The sequence below is a fragment of the Silurus meridionalis genome, chromosome 4 (genome assembly GCF_014805685.1).
Source record: "Silurus meridionalis isolate SWU-2019-XX chromosome 4, ASM1480568v1, whole genome shotgun sequence".
In the NCBI taxonomy this organism is placed as follows: Eukaryota; Metazoa; Chordata; class Actinopteri; order Siluriformes; family Siluridae; genus Silurus; species Silurus meridionalis.
The window spans coordinates 17027072-17051464 of NC_060887.1; the positions used below are offsets into that span (position 1 = coordinate 17027072).

General features: G+C 39.5%; 1 protein-coding gene across 5 annotated transcripts in view; it reads right to left on the reverse strand.

Annotated features, from left to right (window-relative positions):
- The window catches only part of fhod3b (formin homology 2 domain containing 3b), a 108662-nt gene that overhangs the window by 10873 nt on the left and 73396 nt on the right, over positions 1-24393 (reverse strand). For 2 of the 5 annotated variants that reach the window (XM_046846778.1, XM_046846779.1), the window contains exons 6-21: positions 18955-18996; positions 17405-17499; positions 15146-15257; positions 13773-13867; positions 13534-13677; positions 13113-13354; positions 10622-10678; positions 10059-10454; positions 8940-9011; positions 8015-8131; positions 7758-7892; positions 7133-7183; positions 5770-5954; positions 2990-3487; positions 1928-2808; positions 663-821 (exon numbers count right to left, since the gene is read on the reverse strand). In XM_046846778.1, coding sequence (XP_046702734.1) covers positions 663-821; positions 1928-2808; positions 2990-3487; positions 5770-5954; positions 7133-7183; positions 7758-7892; positions 8015-8131; positions 8940-9011; positions 10059-10454; positions 10622-10678; positions 13113-13354; positions 13534-13677; positions 13773-13867; positions 15146-15257; positions 17405-17499; positions 18955-18996 — 3281 coding nt within the window. The remainder of the gene's footprint in view (positions 1-662; positions 822-1927; positions 2809-2989; positions 3488-5769; positions 5955-7132; positions 7184-7757; positions 7893-8014; positions 8132-8939; positions 9012-10058; positions 10455-10621; positions 10679-13112; positions 13355-13533; positions 13678-13772; positions 13868-15145; positions 15258-17404; positions 17500-18954; positions 18997-24393) is intronic. The other 3 variants (XM_046846780.1, XM_046846781.1, XM_046846782.1) reach the window with 3 other exon arrangements.

A 24393-nucleotide genomic window follows, 5' to 3' on the forward strand; every position in this document is an offset into this window, starting at 1 on the left:
GATTAAGTCCTTCTTACACACTGCCAGTGCAGCACGATGAAAGCAATATGTGCATGCAAATCTCTGATTTAAATGCATTATAAATGACGAGATATACTGTAAACTTGATTTAATCTAGGACTAACATAACAAAAAGGAAAGATCAATGTTTGTTTTCACATAGATCTAGATACATCTGCTTACTGTCCCACATCCAGGAAAATATCTGGATATAGTCAGATGGGCAAATGAGAGTGAGTCAATAAGAGCGATTGGACCCGAGGGAAGCGTGCGAATCACTGTCCAGTGTCATGCCATAATTTTACATAGTTACAGAACAAGTTCATAATTCCCCTAATAAATCTTTAACAAACTGATAAATAAATAACAACATCTGGAGAAAATCAATAAATCAATAATAGTCAGCATTTCAATGATTTAAATGATTTCATCTGTGTTACAGCTCTCTCAGTAGTTAACTTTGTTTGCGTTACTGCATACGAATGAGGAATTGTTCGGTCTCTAATTGATGAAAATGTGTCCAACATCACTGAGAAATGTTCTTAGGTTCATACTGTGCTGTCATGTGAGCATATATTAAGATCACAGATTCATTATACAATTACATCATATAAATAAATTAAACAGGATCTATTTGCTAAGCTTAGCTAAACTGACATTACCTCTATACCCTCCTTGTTTAGAGCATACTCGTCAAAGTTGAGGATGGCCGTTTTGATGGTGCGGGGAGGTGGAAGAACTGTGAGGCCAATGTTGATGGCGTTGCTTCTTTTGGAGTCCAGAACAATAATCTCCTGCCGTTTTCCATCTGCAGCTGTTTTCTAAAGACAGCAGAACATAAAACCGTATGCATTTGGGCTTGCATTAGATTTTATTACCATTTTACACCATTTTTTTTTCTTGTGTGTATTATGTGGTGAGAATCAGAGTGAGCAGTCTGTGTGATGTACCTGCCCACTTTCAGCTGCTATTATGGTGAAATGTATTCTGTTTTGGACCATAACAGAGCTAAACTGTCACCATCGAAAACATATGTCAGGGCAACAGTCACCCATCTGGTCCAATACTTCACTAGGTTCTCATTATGAGTTTGCACGACTTCTCGCTTGCTTGCTTGTCGGCTAACTGTGATATCCATCTACCATCCCCAACGCAAGATTAAGGAAAACAAAAAGCTTTCTGAAGACTACCTTAAAATGAATTGGAACGGAATTTCTTTAATGTGGGTGATTAAGAAAACAAGGCTTTCCAAGATATGAATGCCAGCGGATCTTATGCTGAGTGCAACTCGCTTAGAAAACACGCAAGCACCTGAGGGCTATTTTGGGACTTTGATGAAGAATATTTCTGGACTAGTAAGAAACAAGATGGTGTGCTTTTATTGCCAAACAAAGGGAGGAAAAGGGAGAGAGTAAAGGAACAGAGAGAAAAAGACAGAGTTAGGAATGGGACAGAAATAAGAAGCAGCTGCTTTCGGCTAGGCAAAGGGAGAACTCCTGACCGGAAAAGACTCACTCAGAAAAACACACATCATAACCCAATACCCTAAAATTATAGCAGGAAATGTTCTGCTCAGCACCTTCTGATACCAGTGTTTCAATATAGCTTTAAAAAAGGAAATAGTCTAATTGGAAAGCCTTTCACTGGATTCTCAAGCATGACAGTTGATAGTTTCTGGGAATTTTTACCATCTCAAATACCTGTACAGATTAGAGAAGAAAATATTGAAACGTCAGTGTATGTATATGCTGCACCTAGGCTACATTTTCAGTTGTAGATCTGGAGTCTTGAGATACATGCATCAGAATATTTTTGCCAATTTTACTAGAGAATACACTACGAAATCATTTTGCAGCCCAAGACTACAATTTAGTAAATCAATAATGAGAGAAAAGAATTATGTTCCAAATAATAATTATATGTTTACCTTTGCAACAGGAAGTTCTTTGGATTTTGTTTCAAAAAGAAGCTCCAACTTGGCTGTGTCCAACTTAACCGAGTCCAGTTTGGACCATAATGATTCCTTGTAGCGCTTGTCGCTGCCTTGTTGCCATTCTGTAGGCCTCACCTCGTTCCAAAAAAGTCTGATGGTCTTTTTCTTTTTCTGAAAAAGCGGTGGCTCCCCTCGACTATGTTGAGGAGAACCGATATGCGATAGAGACATTGATGCAATGGAAGGTGGTGGGGGAGGTAACATCCCTCCTGGAACAGGAGGAGGGGGTGGGCAACCAAAAAGTGGAGGTGCTGGTGGCAGGTTTGGTATACATGGGGGTGGTGGAGGGGGTGTCATGTGGTCACCTGACTTTATCATGTTTCCAACATCCAAAATGTCTATGTCATCCTCCTCTAAAAGGTCAGTAAAGTCCATCTCTTTAATGCGAAGTTCTCGAGGCGTGGCCATCAGCTGGTCCCAGATGTGATCTGATTCCTTTTTAGGTGGCGTAGGTGAAGGTGCTTTCTCCTTCTCAGCCTCGTTAGGCGAGACGAGCCCCTTCACCAAGTCACCGAATTTCTCGCCCACGGTCCTCACGTTGGCGTGGTTGTCCAGGTGCTGCACTTCCATCTTTTTTACGTTATCCTCACATTCCTGCTGCCGAGCCTCCAGGCTTGAGATGTGAGTGGTGAGGCTGTTTACTGATGAGTCCTGTCCTTCTGGGCATTCTTCTTTTTTCTCATTCTCTTTCTCCTCATCCTCAGCAGACTTCTTATTTTGTGCATAGAGCATGTCCAACATGAAGCGCTTGTTATTGATGACTTTTCCACACTGTTCGTTGATATCTGCTGCCTTAATGCATTCTGCCCACTGGCCTAATGGAAAGAAAGAGAGAAAGAGAGAGAGAGAGAGAGAGAGAGAGAGAGAGAGAGAGAGAGAGAGAATACACTGGTTACATCATGGGCTAATAAGATGCAGCATCTAACGCTGATTTAAAAGTCCATCACTTTAAACATGAGAGAAGTACTTGTTAATGTTAATGTCTTTTTCTCTTACCCGAGTCATTATCACACACGAGCTTCTCCTCTCGCTCCTCTCTCTCCAAAGTACTGCTGGCTGAGGAGATGCTGGAAGCCGAGCAGTTGTCCTTCTCATTAAGTTCCTCATTCTTTCTCTCTTTCTCACTGAGGGCTGTGCTATCCTCTGTGTCTCTTTCCACTATTTGCTCTTTCTCACACTCCTCTTCTGTCTCGAATTCAGTCCCTGCCTTATTTGCCATTACGGCCTCTGTGCATAACTTTTCTCTCTCTTTTTCCTTCACATTAGCATCTTCACTTATCTCGACCTCCTGTACTCCTTGCTCATACTCATCCTTTCTTAATGTCCATTTCCCTGTATTATCTGAATTGTCAGGCTCTGTATGCAACACAGACACTGTAATGTCCTTCTCATCCACAGGCCGCTGCTTCTCCTCTGTCTCTGATGACCACTGCTGGCCAGACACTGCGGGCGACGCCGAGCGAGACTCCACACGGCTTGGTTCTGGCTCAGCTTCTGAACAAAACAAACAAGCAAACACACATAATGCTTTCAAAAAGAGCCATATTCTTTATTTACCCTGAAATCCCAAATAAATATCAAAACATGTATCACTTTGAAGTTTGGTCAACTTAAGGAATAACATCCTGCTTATCTACAGCAACTGGCATGAAAAATATGAGGCAACATTGTGTGTTTGTTTTTCGGTTGCCAGGATGATCGTGATAGCCCTGTATTGTTAGTTAACCTGCAAGGTTCTTGGGTCATGGTGGGTTTTTGCTGCATGACTGCTCTGCATGTGATCCTCATATCATCTGTGCACTGTTCATTTCTCCACAGCCCGTTCCTTCATCCTCTATTATCGTAAGCTTTACACCATTACTATATTTCCCCACTCCATATTTGGAAAAGCAAATAAATAAATGGAAAAGAATCCCACAGAAGCATAGGGGATGACAAAACAGCACAGACGATAGAATGCCTCACAACCTTCAGGCCATATATGTCTGGGCAAATGCATGCGCACTATTACCATACAGCATTAGTCATAGTCAAGACAAGCCATATTGGTAGATGTGCTGTCAAAGCCAATCTCTTGTACTCTCCGTTGGTTGAAGGAGCACTGAAAAATGGCTCAGTCATTTCTGCAAACTTATAAGATTGGCACGGAGATGGTACGAGACATTCAGGGTACTGTATGTCTGCACTTATAATAATACAATTTTCTTTATTTACACTCATATTTTTTTTTTTACCATGCAGAGCACTCACTATCCTCCACAAGCCTTCATTCGACCTATAGCACAAGGATGAAGTGTGTTCAGGATGATGGGATTCTTGGCTAAAATGCACCACTATCCCATTACAAATGAATGGCCCCTTCTGAACAGAAGCTTTGCTCTACATGGCTTTAAAGCATAGACATTTATCTTACATGCCCCTGATTTTGTCTTTCATTCCTTCACTCTTCTTTATTATAGACTGCTTTGTCATCTAGTCTGGCAGCTAATGTAGGCTAAAGGCAAAGGCGGCTTACCAGGATTGGCCTTACTGATTCTTATCTAAAATGTGTGAAACTCAAGCCAAGTGCTAACTCCACACACACAGTGTGACTCAGATATGGATCCAATTGAGATGGTGGATGGGGGCCAGATCTGGGCATGATTGATCATCCCAAGCACACATGTAGCAGCATATAAAGCGATTATATTTTGTTTTTGGAATTTCAGCAGATTGCTCTGATGTTTAAAAAGTTTGCATGTTTTGTCTCAAATACAAGTAATCCACTGTAATGATTTCTACATTCAACATTTGTGTAATCTACAAAGAAACAGCGAATGATATCTTTTAAGTTACAAACTGAACTGGAATATACAGTATCTCACAAGGGACAATACTGGAAAAATAAAACTTGGATATATTTTAGAGAAGTCAATGAGCAGCTTGTATAGCAGTATAGATTTACTGTGCTCTGAAAAATAACTTAACGTATTAAATAACGTAAGCCATTATTGTCACAATAGCTGCAGCACTCATGTTTTTTTTTTTAAGCCAGCTTTTGATCCTAATGCACAGTACATCTTTGATGGACCCTTGTGAGGACTGTTCTGAGTGGAAAACTTCTGTATTACCCTGGCCACTGTACTGTAACTCAGTTTCAGTTTGTTACTGATAGTCTCTTAGCCTAGGCCATCGTTTTTGAGAGCCACGGTCCTTAATATGGCCAGTATGAAATAATTGTACTCAATGCACAAAATTTGAGATCTTTTATTACAAGATACACGAATGTGTATGGTTCTGTCAAGCAGACAAAAACATGAATATGATAAATTGGACATGTGTCTTTGCATGATTAAGCAACATACAGCTGTTATCACTTAGGGTGTACTCACCTTTGTTGCCAGTTATTTAAACAAAATTGGCTGTATTTTTAAAGGACAGTAAATCTGTACTTATATACATTGACTACTCTAAAATATATATCCAAGTATTGTCCCTTGAAAAGATTTACTAAAATGGCTGCTGAAATGTGAGGGGTGTACTCACTTTTGTGAGAATATATAAATTAGGATTTTCTGCAATTTAGTCAATGCCAATTTCCACTCACTTTCCAAGACACATTCCTGCTATTTCACATCATCATCTTTTGAAACATAAGAAGACAATACAAAATCTTTTCAAGCTCAAACCTCTTGCATCACCAGGCACCTAAACACACTGTACATACATGGCTCTCAGACATCTGTAACTGGCCAGTAGCAAAAGGCCATATACAAGAATCCATGTATCTGTCTCACCTTGTGCAGTGTGGCTGTGAGGACGTTTATTCTCCTGAGACTCAGTGGAAGGTGGGATTGGACTGCGTGAATTACAGGAGTTGCGGGAGCAAAGATTGAGTGTGATTTCTGTGCGACCTCTTAGCGCTGATACCATACGCTCCTTCTCATACTCCTCTGCTGCCAGACGCTCCACCTTTTTATACCTAATGCCAAAAAACATCAGTGTTTATTATTAAAACAATTTCACCACTTAACTGCTTATAAGATCCTGTTTAAAGTGCTGCTCTAGTTATGTTAGCTTTATTTAAGGTACTTTAAGTGCATGAACAAAGAAAACTCTGTAATTGTAGAGAAATGAATTTGGATTGACTATTCTCTCTTTTTCATAAAATGGACAGATTTAGGACCATAAAAAACATTTTGCACCTTATCAATACATGTTATAACTTTTATATTGTGACATGTTGCATTATCATGCTAAAAGTCAACAATCATACATAGTCTGTGGTGTATAGAAGTGTACTGTCAAGGTCTGGCTTTCTGCAGTTTATCTGTCTCAAGGTTCAACATGCTGTGAATTCTAAATTGCATTTCTGTTGACTACAAATGTACAAAGTGATTACCTGTAACCTGTCAGCTTGAACCAGCCTTACCTTCCTCAGCTTATTTTTTTCATCAACATGGCCTGGTTTAACTTTTTTATATCAGTAAAATGTAAAGACTGCTTGTGTAAAAATTCTAGGAGATTTGAGATCCCAAGAGCAATAGAAATACTCAAATCAGACCATCTGGCACCACACTCATGCCACAATCAAAATCACTGAGATAACATTTTTTCCTCATTATGTGAACATTTCCTAAAGTTGCTGTACTGTATCTGCATGATTTTTATGTTGCATTGCACTGATGCCACATGATTGGCAGATTGCATGGATGTGTAGATGTGCAGATTTTTCTGAAATTAATGTTGACAGCGTAAATTTCCCACAAAATATCATATCATATTTTCTATCCTATAGATTAAACAATTTAGTACAGTGCGACCTTTCAATCATTTAGTAAAACCTGCTTGAAACACACTTTCTTTACATTCCAGTGTGAATATTTGTAGGATGGACCTTATTAAAAGTAAACCCATGTCTAAAGACAGTTGTCCTACACTTTTTTATAGCAAAGCCATATGCTTTAGTTGCAGCTTATACTGATTAGCTGGTCAGCTGCTATCTGCCTGTGTCCAAGGCGTTTTAATATGGATCTGTGACGAAATAATATTAGACATGATGCTATGTTGTAATCGGATTGGACCACAATAATCCTCCAGATGGTGTTAATAAAAGAAAGGTGCTAAGAATGGTAAGGATGTTCAGAGGATGTTCTGTACCTTTCTTCACGGGCTTCACGGGCCTCTTCTCTCTTCTGCAAAAGATCGCGACTGAAACAAAGATAGGGACCATGAGCAAACATTTGGAGAGTGCTTAACAAAGACACAAATTTTACACTCAATTATAAAAATAGAGAAATATAGAGATAAATATCTACTTAATATACATACATTGGTGTAGTTAATGCCAATTCAGATCTTAAACAAATCTTAATACACATCTGAAAAATGTATAATTAATTACACATCTAAAACACAGCTGAGTTTGTGGTTTTTATCATATAGATGTTACTGATCAGGATTTGTATGAAACATTTGCGGACTGAAGAAGCTAATACAAAAGAATTGCAATATATAGACTGTCTAACCAGCCATGCCATCGCTAGGATCCCTGGTTCACAGCGACTCAGTAATGACTATACCAAGATGAGGGACCTCAAAAATTTTTAATAACAACTCTGAGAGTCTCCACCCTACACTGCCAGGATGAATATTTTTAAGAGCAGGTGCTGGTGTTAGAAACACAGTGGCCAGAAGACCATGCTAATTAGCTAAATTGAAGTCTTTGTCTGCCCTGATACCCGTTTCTAGATATCTTATGTAAAAATTAGGAAAGGGCACAAACCAGCAACGAGCTCTCTCCTCTCGTCCGATCCTGAGCAGCTTCCCTTCTCTCTCCTGGCGCCTCCTTTCCCGCTCAGCAGACAGAGACTCCTGGTGTTGCTTGTATGATGAGGCCAGTAAACTTCCCAGAGCTGGTCTGCAACACGGCACAGACAACAGATTCGTACAGCATTTAAAAAAAAAGTATATCTGGAATATAACATGCACTCATATGCTTTAAAGTCTCAAAAAGCTACAATCAAAGAGAAAGCAGGCAACCTGTCAGTTTTGCTGTCGGTAGGTGACCCTCCTGTAGAAAAACGGTTGAAGGGGGTAGAAGGGGCACTAGATGCACTTGATGACCTGCCAGGATATGTGCCAGCATAGCTATTTTGTCTGTTAAATAAAAATGGATAAATTCAGCACAAAATTTTAGCAATTCTTTAGGCTAAAGTCAGTCAGCAATTGACTAATTCTGTTCATATTTGGACGGGTGATAGTGGACAAAAAAATTGGCAAAAGATAATCACATAGCATGCAAGATTTCAACACAAGTTTCAGTATTTGTTTGTAGATGCACTGAAAACATTTCTATAACCTCAAGTTCCAACAAAAACTTGTCACGTCAAGCCTCTTAAAACACACACAGAAGTCCTGCTATCAAGCTTAGATCTCTTTCCCAGATAGAAATTCAGCTCCTTAGGCCATAGCCTTTGGAATCTACAAAACAACTGCTCAATATGGAACCTTGTGGTGAGTACAAAAAAGCCTGAGGAACATCATTCTGGTAAATCACAAAGGAAAACTTTCACATTAAAAGAGGTATTGTGAGTTTGTACCTATAAAAAAAAAAAAAGGAAAAAAAAAAAAAAGATTTTATCTATATGCAGCACTTTAAAGGCACAAGATTTCACACAGCAAACAAAACCAATGATTCCATTATTATACTGTCAATGATGAACATGTCACTGGTAAAATGGCTCTATTCATATTTTTCTCAGAGCTATTAAAATTTCACTAAAAAGTTTCCTCAGGGATTATCTGAATATTTCACAGTTCTACCTTTGTAAATGTGAATTCTGCTGTTATAAGGTTTCTTAGATCGGTTCATATACATAGTGCCAGAGGTTACTTAATAAAGAGTATATACACTTTCTACACAACCACATCTGTCTTGTTGTTTGAGCCCTGTGGGAGCTCTTACCTGCCAAACCTAGGAGTGGCGCTGGAAGCAAATGTTGAAGAGGGTGTGTGTAAGTATCTAATATCTGAATGACTATGCAGAGAACAGAAGATGAGAAGAAAAGGTCAGGTTAAATTACACACAATAAAGATGTATTAGTCAAAGGTTTACTGGTGTATAAAACCAGAGGAGAGGGAACTGGGGTCTTTTATATGGGAAAAGCAACACAGAAGCAAGAGGAAAGTCAGCGAATGTAAAGTGAATCAAAGAAACATATCATTTAAAGATGGTCTAACGGTCTAATTCATCAGCAGATGTGTATGAGTATGTGTAGGCTACAAGGTATTATTATATAATTGACCTTTGTGAAATTGACCAAATAAGCATAACACTGTGGCATTAAAACATAGTAAGTAAATTATATAAAGGCTACCAGCACACTAGAGCTTTTGTAACCTTGATTCACTTCATTTGGCAGTGTATCCATGGACATGGAAAACATGCTGAGGCCATCCCACAAAGCATTTTCATTGTCAGATGCATGTAGGTCTTGTAGACACCATCAAGCTCATTTCCTTTTGTATTTGGTTTCATTTATAATGTCCCAGCTTGAGAGTTGTACAATACAACAATAAAAGGCAGATGAGTTGTAAATGCCAGTTAAGGATAGTATCCGTCTGTGAGCATGGAAAAGTGAGATTCGGGTTTAAAATGAGCTTTTGTGCAATTGCACTTTGTTGAACACAGTGTGTAAATTTAAGATGAATGCAGGATAACATCTGATTTAAAATTCCAACAGGACAAATGGATTTGCACTTTACACAACTCGGGAGAACCAAAGGAATTTTGCCAATGATGCCTTAAAGCAGCAAATGACGATGCGCTCAATGACAGAAGAAAAACCATCACGTTTCACAACATCTAGGAAAGTCCAAGAGCTGGAGATTCTTGTGCCTAGTTTGAGGTACAGCTGCAAATTTCTACATATGTTGTTTGAGCCATAACTACAAAAAAATAATCATAAACATCTAATTAACATACTGAGGTTTAATCCAAACATGCAGCTATTATCATATCTGCGGCACTCTAAGGGGATTTGTACTGTGAGCGTTAAGGGTTTGGTTCGCGTAGCCGCACTACCTGGCGTCTCGGCCTCTCTGGCCTTGCGAGATCCCCGAAGGCACCTCGTCCGAGTCTGATGGGCAAGGAGAGAGAAGGGGGCAGGAGGGGAGAGAAAGGGAAATTTGATGTTCTTCACTGGGGGATGTGGAAGCAGAGGAGGTGACGGATGAACCCTGGGAGGGCACAGCCCCCAGAGACCTGACGGAGGCCCAAGAAGACAGACCGCAGTGACCAGAATCTGGAGTTACAGGAGGTGAGGACACTGGCGCTCTGCGGATGACCTTGGTCCCAGAACAGCCCCTGGCACTCTCCTGTGCTTCTGAATCAGCAGTGCTGGGGATGAGGTTGACCATGCATTTAAAGGGCAAACACAAGCTAGAAGCCTCCTCTTTCGCTACAGTTGGCGCCATCCAGCTATAAGATGACAGAACAGCTCAGCAGAGGGTTGGGCAAAAGGATGTGGCACCATGATAAAATGTGTTAGGCCAATCACTGAATGTTAGTGTGCCTAACAATACAGGAGCACTATTTCTAGCTGCCGTTTCTACAGCACTGATCTCTGAGAACCTATTCCCAAGTACCTGACAGTATCTGCTTTTTGTGGTTCCTTATCTTCCTCCTCTTCCTCCACCTCCTCTCTGTATGAAAAAGGAGGAATTGAGGGATGGATGGAAGGTATGATGGAGGGTAAGAAAAAGGAAAAAAAAGAGCGGGACAGGAGGAAGAGAAGAAAGGTCGCACATAGATAACATGACACCAGACATTACAAAATGCACTGACAGCAGACAAAACAGTGGCACAAACAAGAGAGACACAACATATAGTTAGTTTGGAGGTGTGCTAACATGCTAAAACACTATTGTTTGCTTTAAAACATTCACAATACCACTTAATGCTGCTGGTATCACTTCCAATAAATATCCTAGACCCTAATCCACAAGCAACACAATTAAGCTGTTTTAACAAATCAGAAACCTTCTCTGTGATAAGTCTTCCCTGACTTTCAGTCACCTTAAACAACCAAAAACCGCTATAGAAATGTTTAACAGAAAGTAAAAACTGGCATAATGTAAGAATATGCTATTTTAGTAGTATATGCTACTTTAGCTACTTCTCACTGTCAGATGCATATAGGTCTTGTAGATGCAACCAAACTCATTTTCTTTTATATTTGGCTTCATTTATAGCTTTGTACCAGCTTGAGAGATTAACAATAAAACATTAAAAGGCAGATGATTAGTGAATAGTGTTAGTGTCGTGAAGGTTAATCCACCTGACAGGATGGTTTCAAGGACTTTTGTGAAATTGCATTATATTGAACACAGATCCTGTGTGATAAGAAATGTGCTTGTATGTGTGATGCATTTTAGACAAGTATGGAAGATCGGATTTGAATTTTGGTTTACAAATCAACACTAATGACAATGGAGTCCTGCGTATTTGACGCCTGGTGAAGTTAACAAGACATATCTAACTTTGCCCAAATTGCTTGCGGCTACCACATATGACACAACAAACATCAACAAATTCAAAAGGTCTCGGCTCTATTAAACGAATAGCTTTAGCTAATATAAGGCAGGATTTTGCAAAGTCATGGCATGCAGAAAGAATTTCATAAATGAGTCTCAATCTTACGCCAGCGCTAAAATAAAGTGGCAAAAATAGTACATTTAGTAACAGTCATTTCACTCTAATTTACTGATTGTATCTCCTTCATGGATTTAAACCGCATAATCCTACTTTCTTTTTAAGCAGCTGTACTTGATTGAACGTGACAGATAAAACACAAAACCTATCCATAACTCACCTACTGTTGGTTTACCCTCATTACAGAGGCATTGACAGAGTGGAGAGCGACTCAGAAAAGAGTCCTGGAGTGTACTGCCATAAGGCTCGCTTTCTTTCTCAGTGGGCTGCTATTTATTACTAATATGGAAAACATAGCGCTTCAAAGGTTTGTCCAATTTCCTGTGGTTGGCCAAATAGCAGACCTCAGGATCGGATGTCTAACTGAGATGAATTCAACTATTTGCCAAAAGTAATGGTTAAAAAAAAAAACTCCATCTTTCACAATGGAGTCTGCCATCAATGATCATTTATGAATTGGTTTGGGCTGTTTGACAGAAGTTAAGGAGGGAATAAGGAGATGGCAGAGAAAGAAGAGAATGAAATAAAAATGACTAGTGTGTAGACCCCTGCCTTACTGCTATGTTGCGAAACAGTCAGTGGAGATCTGAAGATAATTTCCAAAAAGCTACAATATTTGCAGTGGGTAAATTTTTTGGATTATTGGAACAATGCTTTTCCCCATTTCACACATTCTGATATAGCACCTGCCTACATGGTATCAGTGATTACTCAATATAGTCTGCATTTTAAAACACACTGTGGATATTAATGATGAAAAAAGCAATAAAAATGCCATAAATGTGAGCTATGACTCTAAACATAGCTGGCAGTGAGATACAGGGCTAAAAAATACTCATGGCACAATATCTTCATATTTCAGACTTCCTGCTTGCCTTTTGTCGCTGTTTCCTACCAGGTCCTTAATGTGTGTGTGATTAATTGGAACGTCACTCTGCAGTAGCAGAAGCACTTTGTCTTTTCCTTGGAGCCTTATTAAATTCTCAATTCCTATCCGGATTTTGCTAACTTTCGTGTCAAAGTTAACATGATGGAACACCCAATATAAATGTGCTTCCTTTCCATAAAGTCAACACATGCTGAAGCATTTTCTATGCTTTCCTAACAGTGCCGTGGAAAAAGCCTCGGGAGAAAGGAAAAAAGCCGTGAAAGATATTCCACCGAGCAGAATTCAGTGATTAAAACTCTAATTAGCGCATTAGCGCAGTTGCTTTATTATGCCATTAAAGTGATTCTTCCTGAGCCGTATGTGTGCGTATATATATATATATATATATATATATATATATATATATATATATATATATATATATATATATATGTGTGTGTGTATTACAGTTGTTCTCATTTGCTATTTCTATGCCACAAGTGAAAGTAAAAATTGAATAGATGAAAGCCCACTAATTGCCTGTAAGATTTTCTCACCTCTCAGTGACAGCCTCAATCTTTTGGCCATTAAAAGGTAGGAAGTTGGGGTTGTGGCTGTGACAAGGGGAAGCAGGTGCAGACGCATGGCCTTTGCCATTCTGCAGAGAATGTCTGCGGCTGCGTCTGCGTTCTAGACCACGCCTTTCGAGTGTGCCTCCTACACTTGCACGGCGTCGGTCCTTGCGGCCCACTGGAGGCGGTGACAAGTCGTCATCACCATCCTCATGACGAAGAGTCATCTAAATGGTGAAAAGAGCTTAATAAATTCAAGGGGTAACCTAGTTTGCTTCACACGATCACACAGTATATTCTGATAGTAAGACAATAAACAGTATAATTTGTCCAGTATAAAAAAAAGGGAAAGTGTAGTGAATCATCCCAGACTATCTAAGATCTGATTCCCTGTAGTTTAGCTAACCTCATATATGTTAAATTGTTCCAGCAGGTCTAGGTCACTGCCCTTTCTGTTGAGGTGCCTCTGGACAATGGCTTCAATGCCCTGCTCCTCCAGAAAGTCCACCACATCATAAAATGAGTCTTGGTCAGGAAGCCCTGCAAGTGTCTGTAAAGAAACAAAAAGTGGACAGTAACACAAATACTACACAGCCACAGCCCTAGTCATGGCTCACTAATCACAGTCCTATCTCTCATGCCTACCTTATTGATGAGGGTCATGGCATAGACCAGCAACTCTGTGTCCACACCATCTTTCTCATCTAAGATTTCCATGGCATTTGACCACGGCTTACAACCTGCAGACAGATTTATATCAGAGTCAATAATGCAGAGTACACACTGACAGTTGTGTGTCAAAATAAAATAAAAATTACTAAATAATATATATATATATATATATATATAATATATATATACATATACCATAATTTCTGGACTATTAAGCGCACCCAAATATAAGCCGCACCCACTGAATTAAAATTTTATAATTTTTTTTAACATAAATAAGCCACACCTGTCTATAAGTCTACACTGAAACTAATGAACTTTACACAGGTTTTAACGAAAGACAGTGTCTGCTACACGGTGTAACGGGTGAAATATGTTGTGGCTCCTTTAAGAGAAGAGCGGCATTTTGGGATTTGCCTGCCGCCGCATTTTTCCGGTATTACTGCATGTGTGCAAGGCCGAGGAATATGTCCTTATTATTTTCTGATGCTCATTTCTAAGTCTTCTTTGACTAACCCGTAATGCTGTTACCAAGAAAAATAAAAAAGCACGAGTTTTGGAAACCTGTCTGTGCTTATAGGATTTCTGTTGCAACTGGAGTTAGCGAGCTCTCCCATGACCCTGACTCAACCCGTTACAACGGCTTGTATCTAAACAGTAGCCGACAAAGAAAGTCATTGTTCACTGTCTTCCTCCTTCCTTTCACAACTATTTCTCTCGAGAGTTTATCTTTTGGCATCGTCGTGCGTTTAAAAATCACCATCGGTGAAGCTTTTCTCCCGATGTCGTGCAGCTCAGAACACAGGTAAAGTGTGTTTTTTTCATGCCCGGTTCTTTTCAGCGTGATGAATGATTCTCATTTCCTGTTGACAGTCCGAGTGAGTGGCAGGTCAAACGTCAGAGGAACATCATCCATATTTATGATGTGGTGCGGCCTGATTTAGTGGGAGCGCATCAGATTTAATATAAAGAGTTTCATTGGTTCACCTTAAACCGTTCAGCAATTTCTTTGGGCTAATGTTATGTCACTCAGTTTTTTGGCTTGAAGTTTGTGAAACCGGGAAAAACCCAGGAAAAATCCATAAATTAGCCGCATCGTTGTTTAAGCCACGGGGTTCAAAGTGTGGAAAAAGTAGCGGCTTATAGTCGGGAAAATTTTCAAAAAAAAAAAAAAAAAAAAAAAGTTATATTACCCACAATTCATAATTCCCATTAGCAAAACTTAGAAAAATTTGAAAAATTCTTGCAAACATAATTGAGTAAGTACAAATGTGCGTGTGTGTGTTTGTGTGTGTATGTGTGTGTGTGTGTGTGTGTGTGTGTGTGTGTGCGCGTGCATGTGTCACCTCGTTTATTGTCCACAGTGTTGACAGCTTGGATTAGTAGTGCAGCATTGGCTTCTGTGTATTCCACAAACACTAGCAAGAGCTTCAGAGCAGTCTTAACCACCAGACGGAACTGTGCACACACACACACACACACACACACACACACACACACACACACACACAAACACACACTGATTAAACACTCTTACTGTAATCTCATTCACACACTAGCTCTGCTGTACGCTGCTGCAGTATCTTGTGAGGAAATGATGTATAAGAGTGGCACATTGTCCAATCTTTCATCGTTTTGTATTTATTTAAGTCTGAAAAGAACAAGAAGACTGCTGAACACAAAAATTCCTTTCCTGCCCCAGCTGCCATGGAAAGCCCTTATAACTGAACTGCTACAGGCGAACACGAGTGCGTCCTGATTCTATGTCCCCTGACAGACTCATTTTGTGATTGCTGTTCCAGAGACTTTCATGGTGGTTTTTCACGAGTGGCCTAGGAGCAGCACTGTCCGTGAGATGATGGGAAAGCCAGAAGAAAGAGCAGCGGGTAATTTATAAAGCTGTCGGCTTCGAAGGCCCTGTAAAAAAAGAAAATGCACGAGAAAGCTACTGTCCAACAACAATATACAAGCGCTCTCCAGAGCACAAGAGCGAGCTATCAAAGACAAAAAAGAGCGAAGTAAGAAAGATAAATGAGATGCAAAGGAAAGGCTGTACCCTCTGTATAAGGGAGAGGGAGAAAAAGAGATGGGTCTGTGTTTAATAATAGGAATTCAATACTGAGTGCTTGATGAGAACCATGTTGCATATTTTGCCCTTCTAATGAAGAAAAATTGCAAGAGGAGGTAGAAAAGTGCTCAACCTCTCAAGGAGGCATACAGTGGGGTCCAAAAGTCGATGTTTACTACAACATGAACTTTAGTGTTCATCATACACGAGAAAATGATTTGAATTGTACTTAATTTGTAACCTGGTCCAGAGTTAATGTCTGCACACAGATGCCAGACATTTCAAAGTTGAACTTGTAGGAGAGTAAACAGTCATTTAAACAGTCACGTATTTGTATGAGCTTGCTTACTTCAAGACACGTTAAAACATAATACATTAACATGCAAGGACAGTTTTAATGTCTCTTTCAGAAACTCCTAGAATATGTTCCTTGCTACTGAATATAACATGTGTAGTTCCAAACCCTGGGATTCCATCTTCAGACAGCTATTTTCTTTTTAATATTTGCATTTGTTAAATTCTATTTAATGCTATTACATCTCATAGCTTCTATGAGCACATTGGATTTTTCAGAAGAAATATGTTAACAAGCATTCACACATCTGTCTCTTTCACATGCACACATATAGACACAAACACAGAGTGTATGTCCATTCTCATATTCGTGTGATGTCCTCATTAGGTACAAACATCCCTGAGTGAGGAACTGTTTCTCCTGGTTCATGTAATGGTGCCACACAATTTCTAGACATTATTTTGTATTTTTTGTATTGCTACATTTGCAATCATTAGTATAACATATAAGGTGGAAAAGATTGTGACGATGTTATGAAAAGTGCATGGCATAAAGTTTTATCATCAGAGCATCAGATAAACTGTTCCAAGAAACATTTTCTTGCTGCTTCATACTTTGTTGACACCTGATCAATCACACTAATCCCATTACAGCTTTAATCCCCCTTTTGCTGTTATAATAACCACCATTATTCAGGAAAGGCTTTCCATTGGATTTTGGAGAACATATGGATTTGTACTTAGTCAGATACAAGAGCATTAGTGAGGTCTGTCACTGATGTTGTATTAGGAGGCCTGGAGCATAGTCAGTGTCCAGTTCGTCCCAAATGTGATCAGTTATGTTAATTCATGGCTCTGTGTCAGTCACTCCAGTTCTTCTACTCCAACCTTGGCAAACCATGTATGATGAAGCTCTGTTGTCATGCTAAAACATGTTTGTGCCTCTTGGTTCCATTGCAGGAAAATTGTAATGGTACATCATGCAAAGTCATCCAATATAATTGTCTTCTGCAGTGCTGTGGAAACAGTTTGGGAAAGATGCTGCTTGTAGGCTTCTAAATGCGGTTAATAAATATGGAAAGAACAAGAAATGAACACCTGTGATGGTCATGTGTCCACATATTTATAAAAGTATAGAATGCAAAATGAACTGTACCAATAGAGAGCAAAATAGAGAGCATGGGTAAAAGCAGTTATATGTGAATAGTAACGTTTTAACATGAAGGTGTTAAGATCGCTTTACCTTTGATCCAACTAGAGTGTAGAGCCACTGAACTGTTTCATTGTGTCCAATCAGGCCATTCATCCCATCCACATAGAGCATGATCTGCCCAAGAGCTAAGAGAGAGAGAGAGAGAGAGAGAGAGAGAGAGAGAGAGAGAGAGAGAGAGAGAGAGAGAGAGAGAGAGAGAGAGAGAGAGAGAGAGAGAGAGAGAGAAGAAGCAAAAGTGAGAAATTGTTAACTGATGGTTAAGGCTGAGTGACAAACACACCTCAAGCATCAAATGAGGTATGTGTGAGGCCGTATGTGGGTTTACAAACTACAGAACTACAGACGTCCTTGACTCATCCTCTCCACACAAAAACAAAGAGAATATGCATCCATTTTTGTGGCGATCAGATCAAAGAATGCTATTAGAATAAGAGCCAGCGGCTGTGTTCCCAAACACACACACACAAACACACACACACACACACACACACACACACACACACACACACACACGGGAAAATGCTCGGTTCAGGCTCTTGAAGCATTCTACATTGCTAGAACCTGGGGCATTTCATTCAGTCCAGTCAGACAGCAGAAAAAATATTTTAGCAGGCCCAAGCACCAGGATGTAAAATGTGACTGCCATTTGTAAAAGCACATAAAGAAGGTCATAACAAGAACTCAGGGAGCACAGGAGGGAGCCACTAAAATGCACGGCTTCTGTTTGACAGCAGTAGACAGGGGGTGGAATAAGAACCTGATGGAGGAAAAGGACAGTTCAAGGTCAACACAATCTACTTAAGAATTTCTGTCTGGAGAAGGTTTATAAGATCCCTGTACTGACAAATTTCAAATACTGTACAGTACATATAGAGTGTACAAGGTATATTTACTACACAGCTAATAAGACATAAGTCGAATTTATGATCAACATCTATTGTAGTAATGAAGCTGTTTAGCTCTGGGCTCTGTACAGGTCTCTAGTCTAATGAAATTTAGGGAGCATTTGAGGATTTATTCAGATGATTTAATGGCCTTAAAATCACAAGCATTTAAACAGAATGACCTACGTTGGGCATGTTCTCCCACTACTGGACACCTGCAAGAAGGACAAGCTCTAGAGGAAGCTCACACAATAAGAGTGTTTGATAAAGAGCATAAAGAGCATACCTAAAAGCTTACTGCATGTAGACAGACTATAGTGATAGCTACCTAGAGACAGGGAATGACTGCAGCATGAAGCTCAAGACCCAAATTCAGCTGTGAGGTCAGTAGTATGACAGTTTACACACATCTTTGAGGCTCAATCTATGCATAACTGCTGTTTCCTAGACTAAGCAGATGTTTCAAAACGATAAGGGCTGAACTGAAACAGGCGCAATAGTAATCCAACTATCTGAAATATTAATAGCTGTTTTGACGAGGTAGCCTTAAGGATAACTGGAAAAATCATTAATATCGCCTGACCCGGGAATGACATTAAAACCCATTTAGCAAGGCTCTAAAACTCCCAGTTCTGTCTGCACATGGCTCCTTTATCGCCTGCTGGCACTCGCCACGACTCCACTTTCAGTTTTTACCTGAAACAATCCCTTTTATCTGGAGCAGGGCCTGCTGTGGAGCTGGGTGCCAGGTTCCCATGCAGCAGAGAGGAAAAGAAGGAGAATAAGAAAGGAGACAGAAAGACAAAGAGAAAGAGAGAGAGAGAGGACCAGGGTTAAAGCCAATGTAAGTTTGTGTCTTTTACTTTTCTCCTCAACCCGTTCTGTCCTTCTCTCCTCAGCATGGGGGAACAAGGAGTTATGAATGCACTGTACACAAGCCAAGATTCCCAGGTGCAGCTCTGTGTGCAAGGGTTCGTGTGTGTGTGTGTGTGTGTGTGTGTGTGTGTGTGTGTGTGTGTGTGTGTGTGTGTGACTGGCAGTGGGGTGACTCCATCTTTTATCAATAAAGGCTAATTACTTAAAACCTTGATGACAGCATTCCTCACAGTCTTCCACCCGTAATATACATATGCAGCATTGCAAACGTGCGCAAGTTTAATGACAGATGAGCAGACAGACTGTCTCTCTCTCTCTCTCTCTCTCTCTCTCTCTTACACACACACAGTATGTGAACAAAGCTCCTGTACGTCCACTCCTCATTCCGACAGGTGAGTAATGTAATTTGATGTTGCTCATGCACTATAAAAGCTTCTCTAATGGATCTCTACAGCTCATCTAACACTTCAGAGCACCCATAGGGTATATCTCAGGTCACAAAGCGAGCTGATCTTTGCTATTTTTTAAGTAGCAAATCATAAAAAATATTTTTCAGCCCTAAAATGTAGTCTTGTGGGAAACACATTGTCTTGTTTTGTCTAGACATGAGTGAGAAAATGATAAAGAAATAAAACACTCAATAAGTGACCTGAAAAAATTAGCAGAATCCTTTTTTCTAGTTTGTCTTTATCTTTAAGGTCTTTTTCAGTCGTATTCATTGTATTTATTTACTAAATACACTTCACTTGCCCACTGCTTCATGGGCCTCACTTTGATCGTGAGCTCGGGTTACTCAGTGTTTCACATGTTCTCACCATGGCCGCATGGGTTTTCCTGTGGGTTCTATGGTTTCCTCCGGCCTCCCAAAAACATGCCAGAAAGTGGAAGCAATTATAATCTGCTATTTATTTTATTTGTATTTAATTTCAATTTTTACCATACAGGAATTTGTACTAGATTTAACTTGTGCAATTGCATTCCATACATCTGAAATGTATAAAGAACCATAAATAAATGAAACCTTTAATTTTTCTTTTTTGTTAGTGCTGATACTACACTGCAGAATGTTTTAATAAAATCCTGCTCTTTGTTAGAAGAGACACCTGCATGTTCATTCTCCCTCCCGTAACCCACATCTCATCAAACAGTCAGTGACAACAGCCATTACTGTACACTGCACTTGACTTCTGTTTAACTCCAAACACAGCTCTTTTCACATCAGCCATCAGCGTCTGACATGAGACTGTGGTGGGACTGACACTGCACCTGTGGCCCTCTCTGAGGAGGTACAGTAGAGCCAGAGCAGGAATGTGTGTAAGTGAGAAGAGAGTAACGGGTAATTAAGCTTGAGCACAGCTTGAGTAATTGCTGCTATGTCAACTCCTCCTACTGAGTGCGCTCCAGTCTCTCAGCCAGCGGTTAAGCCAACAGGCAATCTGTGAATGGATATTTGAGGTCTGATGGGCAACTTTGTGAATTTTTGTCAATGACAGTATTATTCTATTCATTTATTCATTCATCCATATTGCTATAAAACACTGTACTGTATTTTATATACATTTTGTCCTAGATGTTTATTTTTGACTTCTGCATTGGTGTCTTAGTAGAAACAAGCATATATATATATATATTCATATGAAAATATAATGGGCAGAGGGCACATGACCATGTAAGACAGCTTATATGTAAAATGTGTATGAGTGAATGAGTATTCTCCAAAATAACAGCCACCAGTTTCTTTTTCACATATTACAACTGGTTTTGTAATTATTGTCATTCATTCATTCATTCATTCATTCATTCATTCATTCATTCATTTATCCATCCATCCATGCATGCATCCATCCATTCATTTATTTGCGCATTCAACCATCTGGGTGAAACAGGGTGCGAGACAAAAATTCACCCTTGATGGGATGCTTTATAGGAAACTCATATATGTACTACTACTGGCTAATAAGAGTAATCAATTCACCTACTGGCATGGAAAAAAGAGAAACCAGAGGAAACCCACAAGGACACAAATAGACCATAAAAAAACCTCACACTGACAGTGATGGCAACAATATATACTGTCACAATCCCATCCTTATTTCATTGTTCCCTCTAAAATGCATGTATTCAGCTGCCAAATCTAAATCTGACCTTAAACAATGCCATCTCATACATCTGGTCAAAAAATTTATTATTTTTTATTTGGTTTTTATTCAGATCCTCAGAGTTTACACCATTTTCTTGTTGTTCGGAATAAAAACATTTCGGACCAGTGCGTTACATATGGCACAGGAAAAACAAGCTCATGACACCCTTTCCCTTTCTCAAACATGCTCTAAAAGAGTAATGAGGCATTGGCAGGTTGGCACCCACTCTCAAAACATGCTAGTGTGAATACGAACAAAAAATGGAAACCAAAAAAAAGAAAGAGAAACATCTTTTGCCCCTTCTAGAGAGTCTGTAAGTGTTTAATACGCTGCTTGGCACGCAGCGCTTACTCTTGCACTGTGTAAACGCCTGCTCTCCTACTTCTCTGACTTTTTGGCACGGATGTTTGCCTTTCTCTACAATGTGCTCAAAGACCTCGGACAGGCGACTGTAGACCGTGTGAACCAGTGCTGCGGCTGTCCTGTGGAGCCAAACGGAAAGGCTGGCAAAGGATTGTGGGAAGGCTGGTCTAGAGGCCTCTCCCTCCACCTAACCACAGCAATCACTCAGTCACGGCAGCAGGAATGCTCCATGAGACCCGCACCACAGCCGGGCCAAAGACATGAACATCGGACCCGAAACATGACGGAAACCCCAGAAGAAAGATCACACAGACTCAGTATCGCAATAGACTTCCATTCAACAAGCACATCCTGGCAAAATAACAGCATTTCTTTTTCTATTGGTCTCTACTTGCATTATTCACTCTGCTGTATTATTTTCTCTGCTTTCCCACACGTGTTTCATTTTTATTTCGAATTTTCCTCAGAACTGGGTCAGCCCAGTTTTCAGAGGGATTTCGATTTGTTTTCAAAGGGATTTCGATGCAATGAACAAAGCAATCTCCTCTTACACAGCTAGCTTTTTCTGCTGTGTTCTAAAATCACTACTCTGAGAAAAAGAAATAATGTTTTCACATTTCAAAGTGACAGGTTATTTGAAATACAGTTCAAGCACAAGCAAAAATATATGACTTCCACTTTAAGTGGACGTTAAATATTTGATGAGATATTTTTCCTGTAAACTCAGCGAAATCCACTCACTCAGCGTGATTAGATATGGCTCCTCGTTCCACCAACGTTTTTTTATTTATTTCAGTCCAATTAAAATGTTATTAGCATTGGGCCCACACTTTGTATATTCAGCAGGAGATCATCAGTTTGTCTATCAGCCAGTCGCCATTCTAATCGCTCTCACCACATCACCACCCAAACCGAGTCTGAGTGGCGTCCAATCAGACATGCTACTTTAGCTATCACACAGTTGATGTAAAAGATTTTAGAGCCTGGAAGTATTTCATTTAAAATAAAATAAGCAAAGCATAATGATGTGTAATCGTTGACAAAATCTGCATAGCCAGCAAATGGTTACTGAAATAACTTATCCTGCCCTGATGTAGTCTCTATAGGAATCAGAATTTTCACAACAAAACCTATGGAGCTTATAGTTTTGTAAATATTTCTGTGTAAGTGGCTTTCTCATAGGAGTCTAAAAAAACAAGCAAATAAATAATAAAAGACAACAGATCATGCAGTTCTTAAAAAAAATATATATGAAAAGAGTGGTGGGATGTTTCCACCCTAAATCTGATAATTTTATTTATAGCTATAGTAATTTATATCTATAATACCATTGATATTTGCAAATGATTCAGTCTGTCTCAATATCAATTTATAGTTATATTTAATATTGTGAAATCTATAGTGACATTATGTTATATTATATGTTAAATTATATGTTGTTTGCTAACTTTCTGTCGGTAGACACTTTTAATAGTTGCTCAGTCACATGATAATGTTTGTTTTTTCTAACTTTTAAAGAGAGAGGGAGAGAGAGAGAGAGAGAGAGAGAGAGAGAGAGAGAGAGTTTAGCTTGTTGAAGAAATGATAGCTGCTATAAGTGTAAGTGATAACATAGCTGCTACAATTCATACTTGATAGAACGAAAATTAATTTTTTATTAAAATTTATACCATCCCATTGTGGATTATTTTTCTACAACACCACTTCCTATGATGTTTTTTCTTAATATCAGTTAAGCTTGACAAGTGTGCTATAAAAAAAATTTAATCTGGCTTCACCATACCCGTCAGTATACGCCACTGCAATGAATATGGCAAAATAAGTGAAACATGCCATAAGGTGCACTTTAGAGAGGAGCAGTTTAAGGTCGTACACTTCAACATTCTCACTTGCCTTTGTACAAAACACAGAGCTCAGAGAGTATAGCAATATAACTCATGACTATAAAATACGGTGAAGGATGAACTGTGGTGAATCGTTATGGCACTACAGAGGACACACGTGCTGTTTTTGCAATGACCTGCCATATGTCAAAATCATACTCAGTCAAGGCTCATAGAAACTATTAGTCATTACCTATACGACTATGCGTTAACATGCTCAACTCAGATGACCTGCATCCATAAATTCATATGATTCCCTGAAACAGAGGAAATTTTGACTAGACTAGACTTTCAGCTGGATGGTTTCCTCTTTTGTAATCTCATATGCTTATAATTTCATAAAGCACCACATTTGAGGTCAAGTACACAAGCTTCCACACTCCAAACGATGACTCCAAAACTGGGAGGAACCAATTTAATTATTGGTTTGGAAGAATATATCAGCTGAATACTGCAATGTTAAACCTAGTCATAGGCATAGCAATGTAGCTGGAGGTGAAGAAACAGCTGAAGAGAAGTAAAGAACTGCTGTGTTTGCTGAAAGCACTGAGAACCTGAGGGAGGAATATGAAGGCACTGGGAAACACCCGAAGTCCTCTTGCCAAACCATCTGCACCTGACAATTACCTGAATAAATCTAAGAAAGTGCATGTGTCTCTGGATATATGACCTAGTATGTATCATTTCACACGTTTTGCCTTGACAAAGTGATATATAACTAGAGTATAGTGCTTCTACATATTATCCATATGGTGTGCAGCATTCCCAGGGAGGTCTAGGCCACAGTGTTGGACCAAAGGCATGTGCTGCTTTGGGTGTCTTTACTTGTGCTCTCACACAGGTCTTGTTAGCTGGTATCTAGCCTTGTTCTC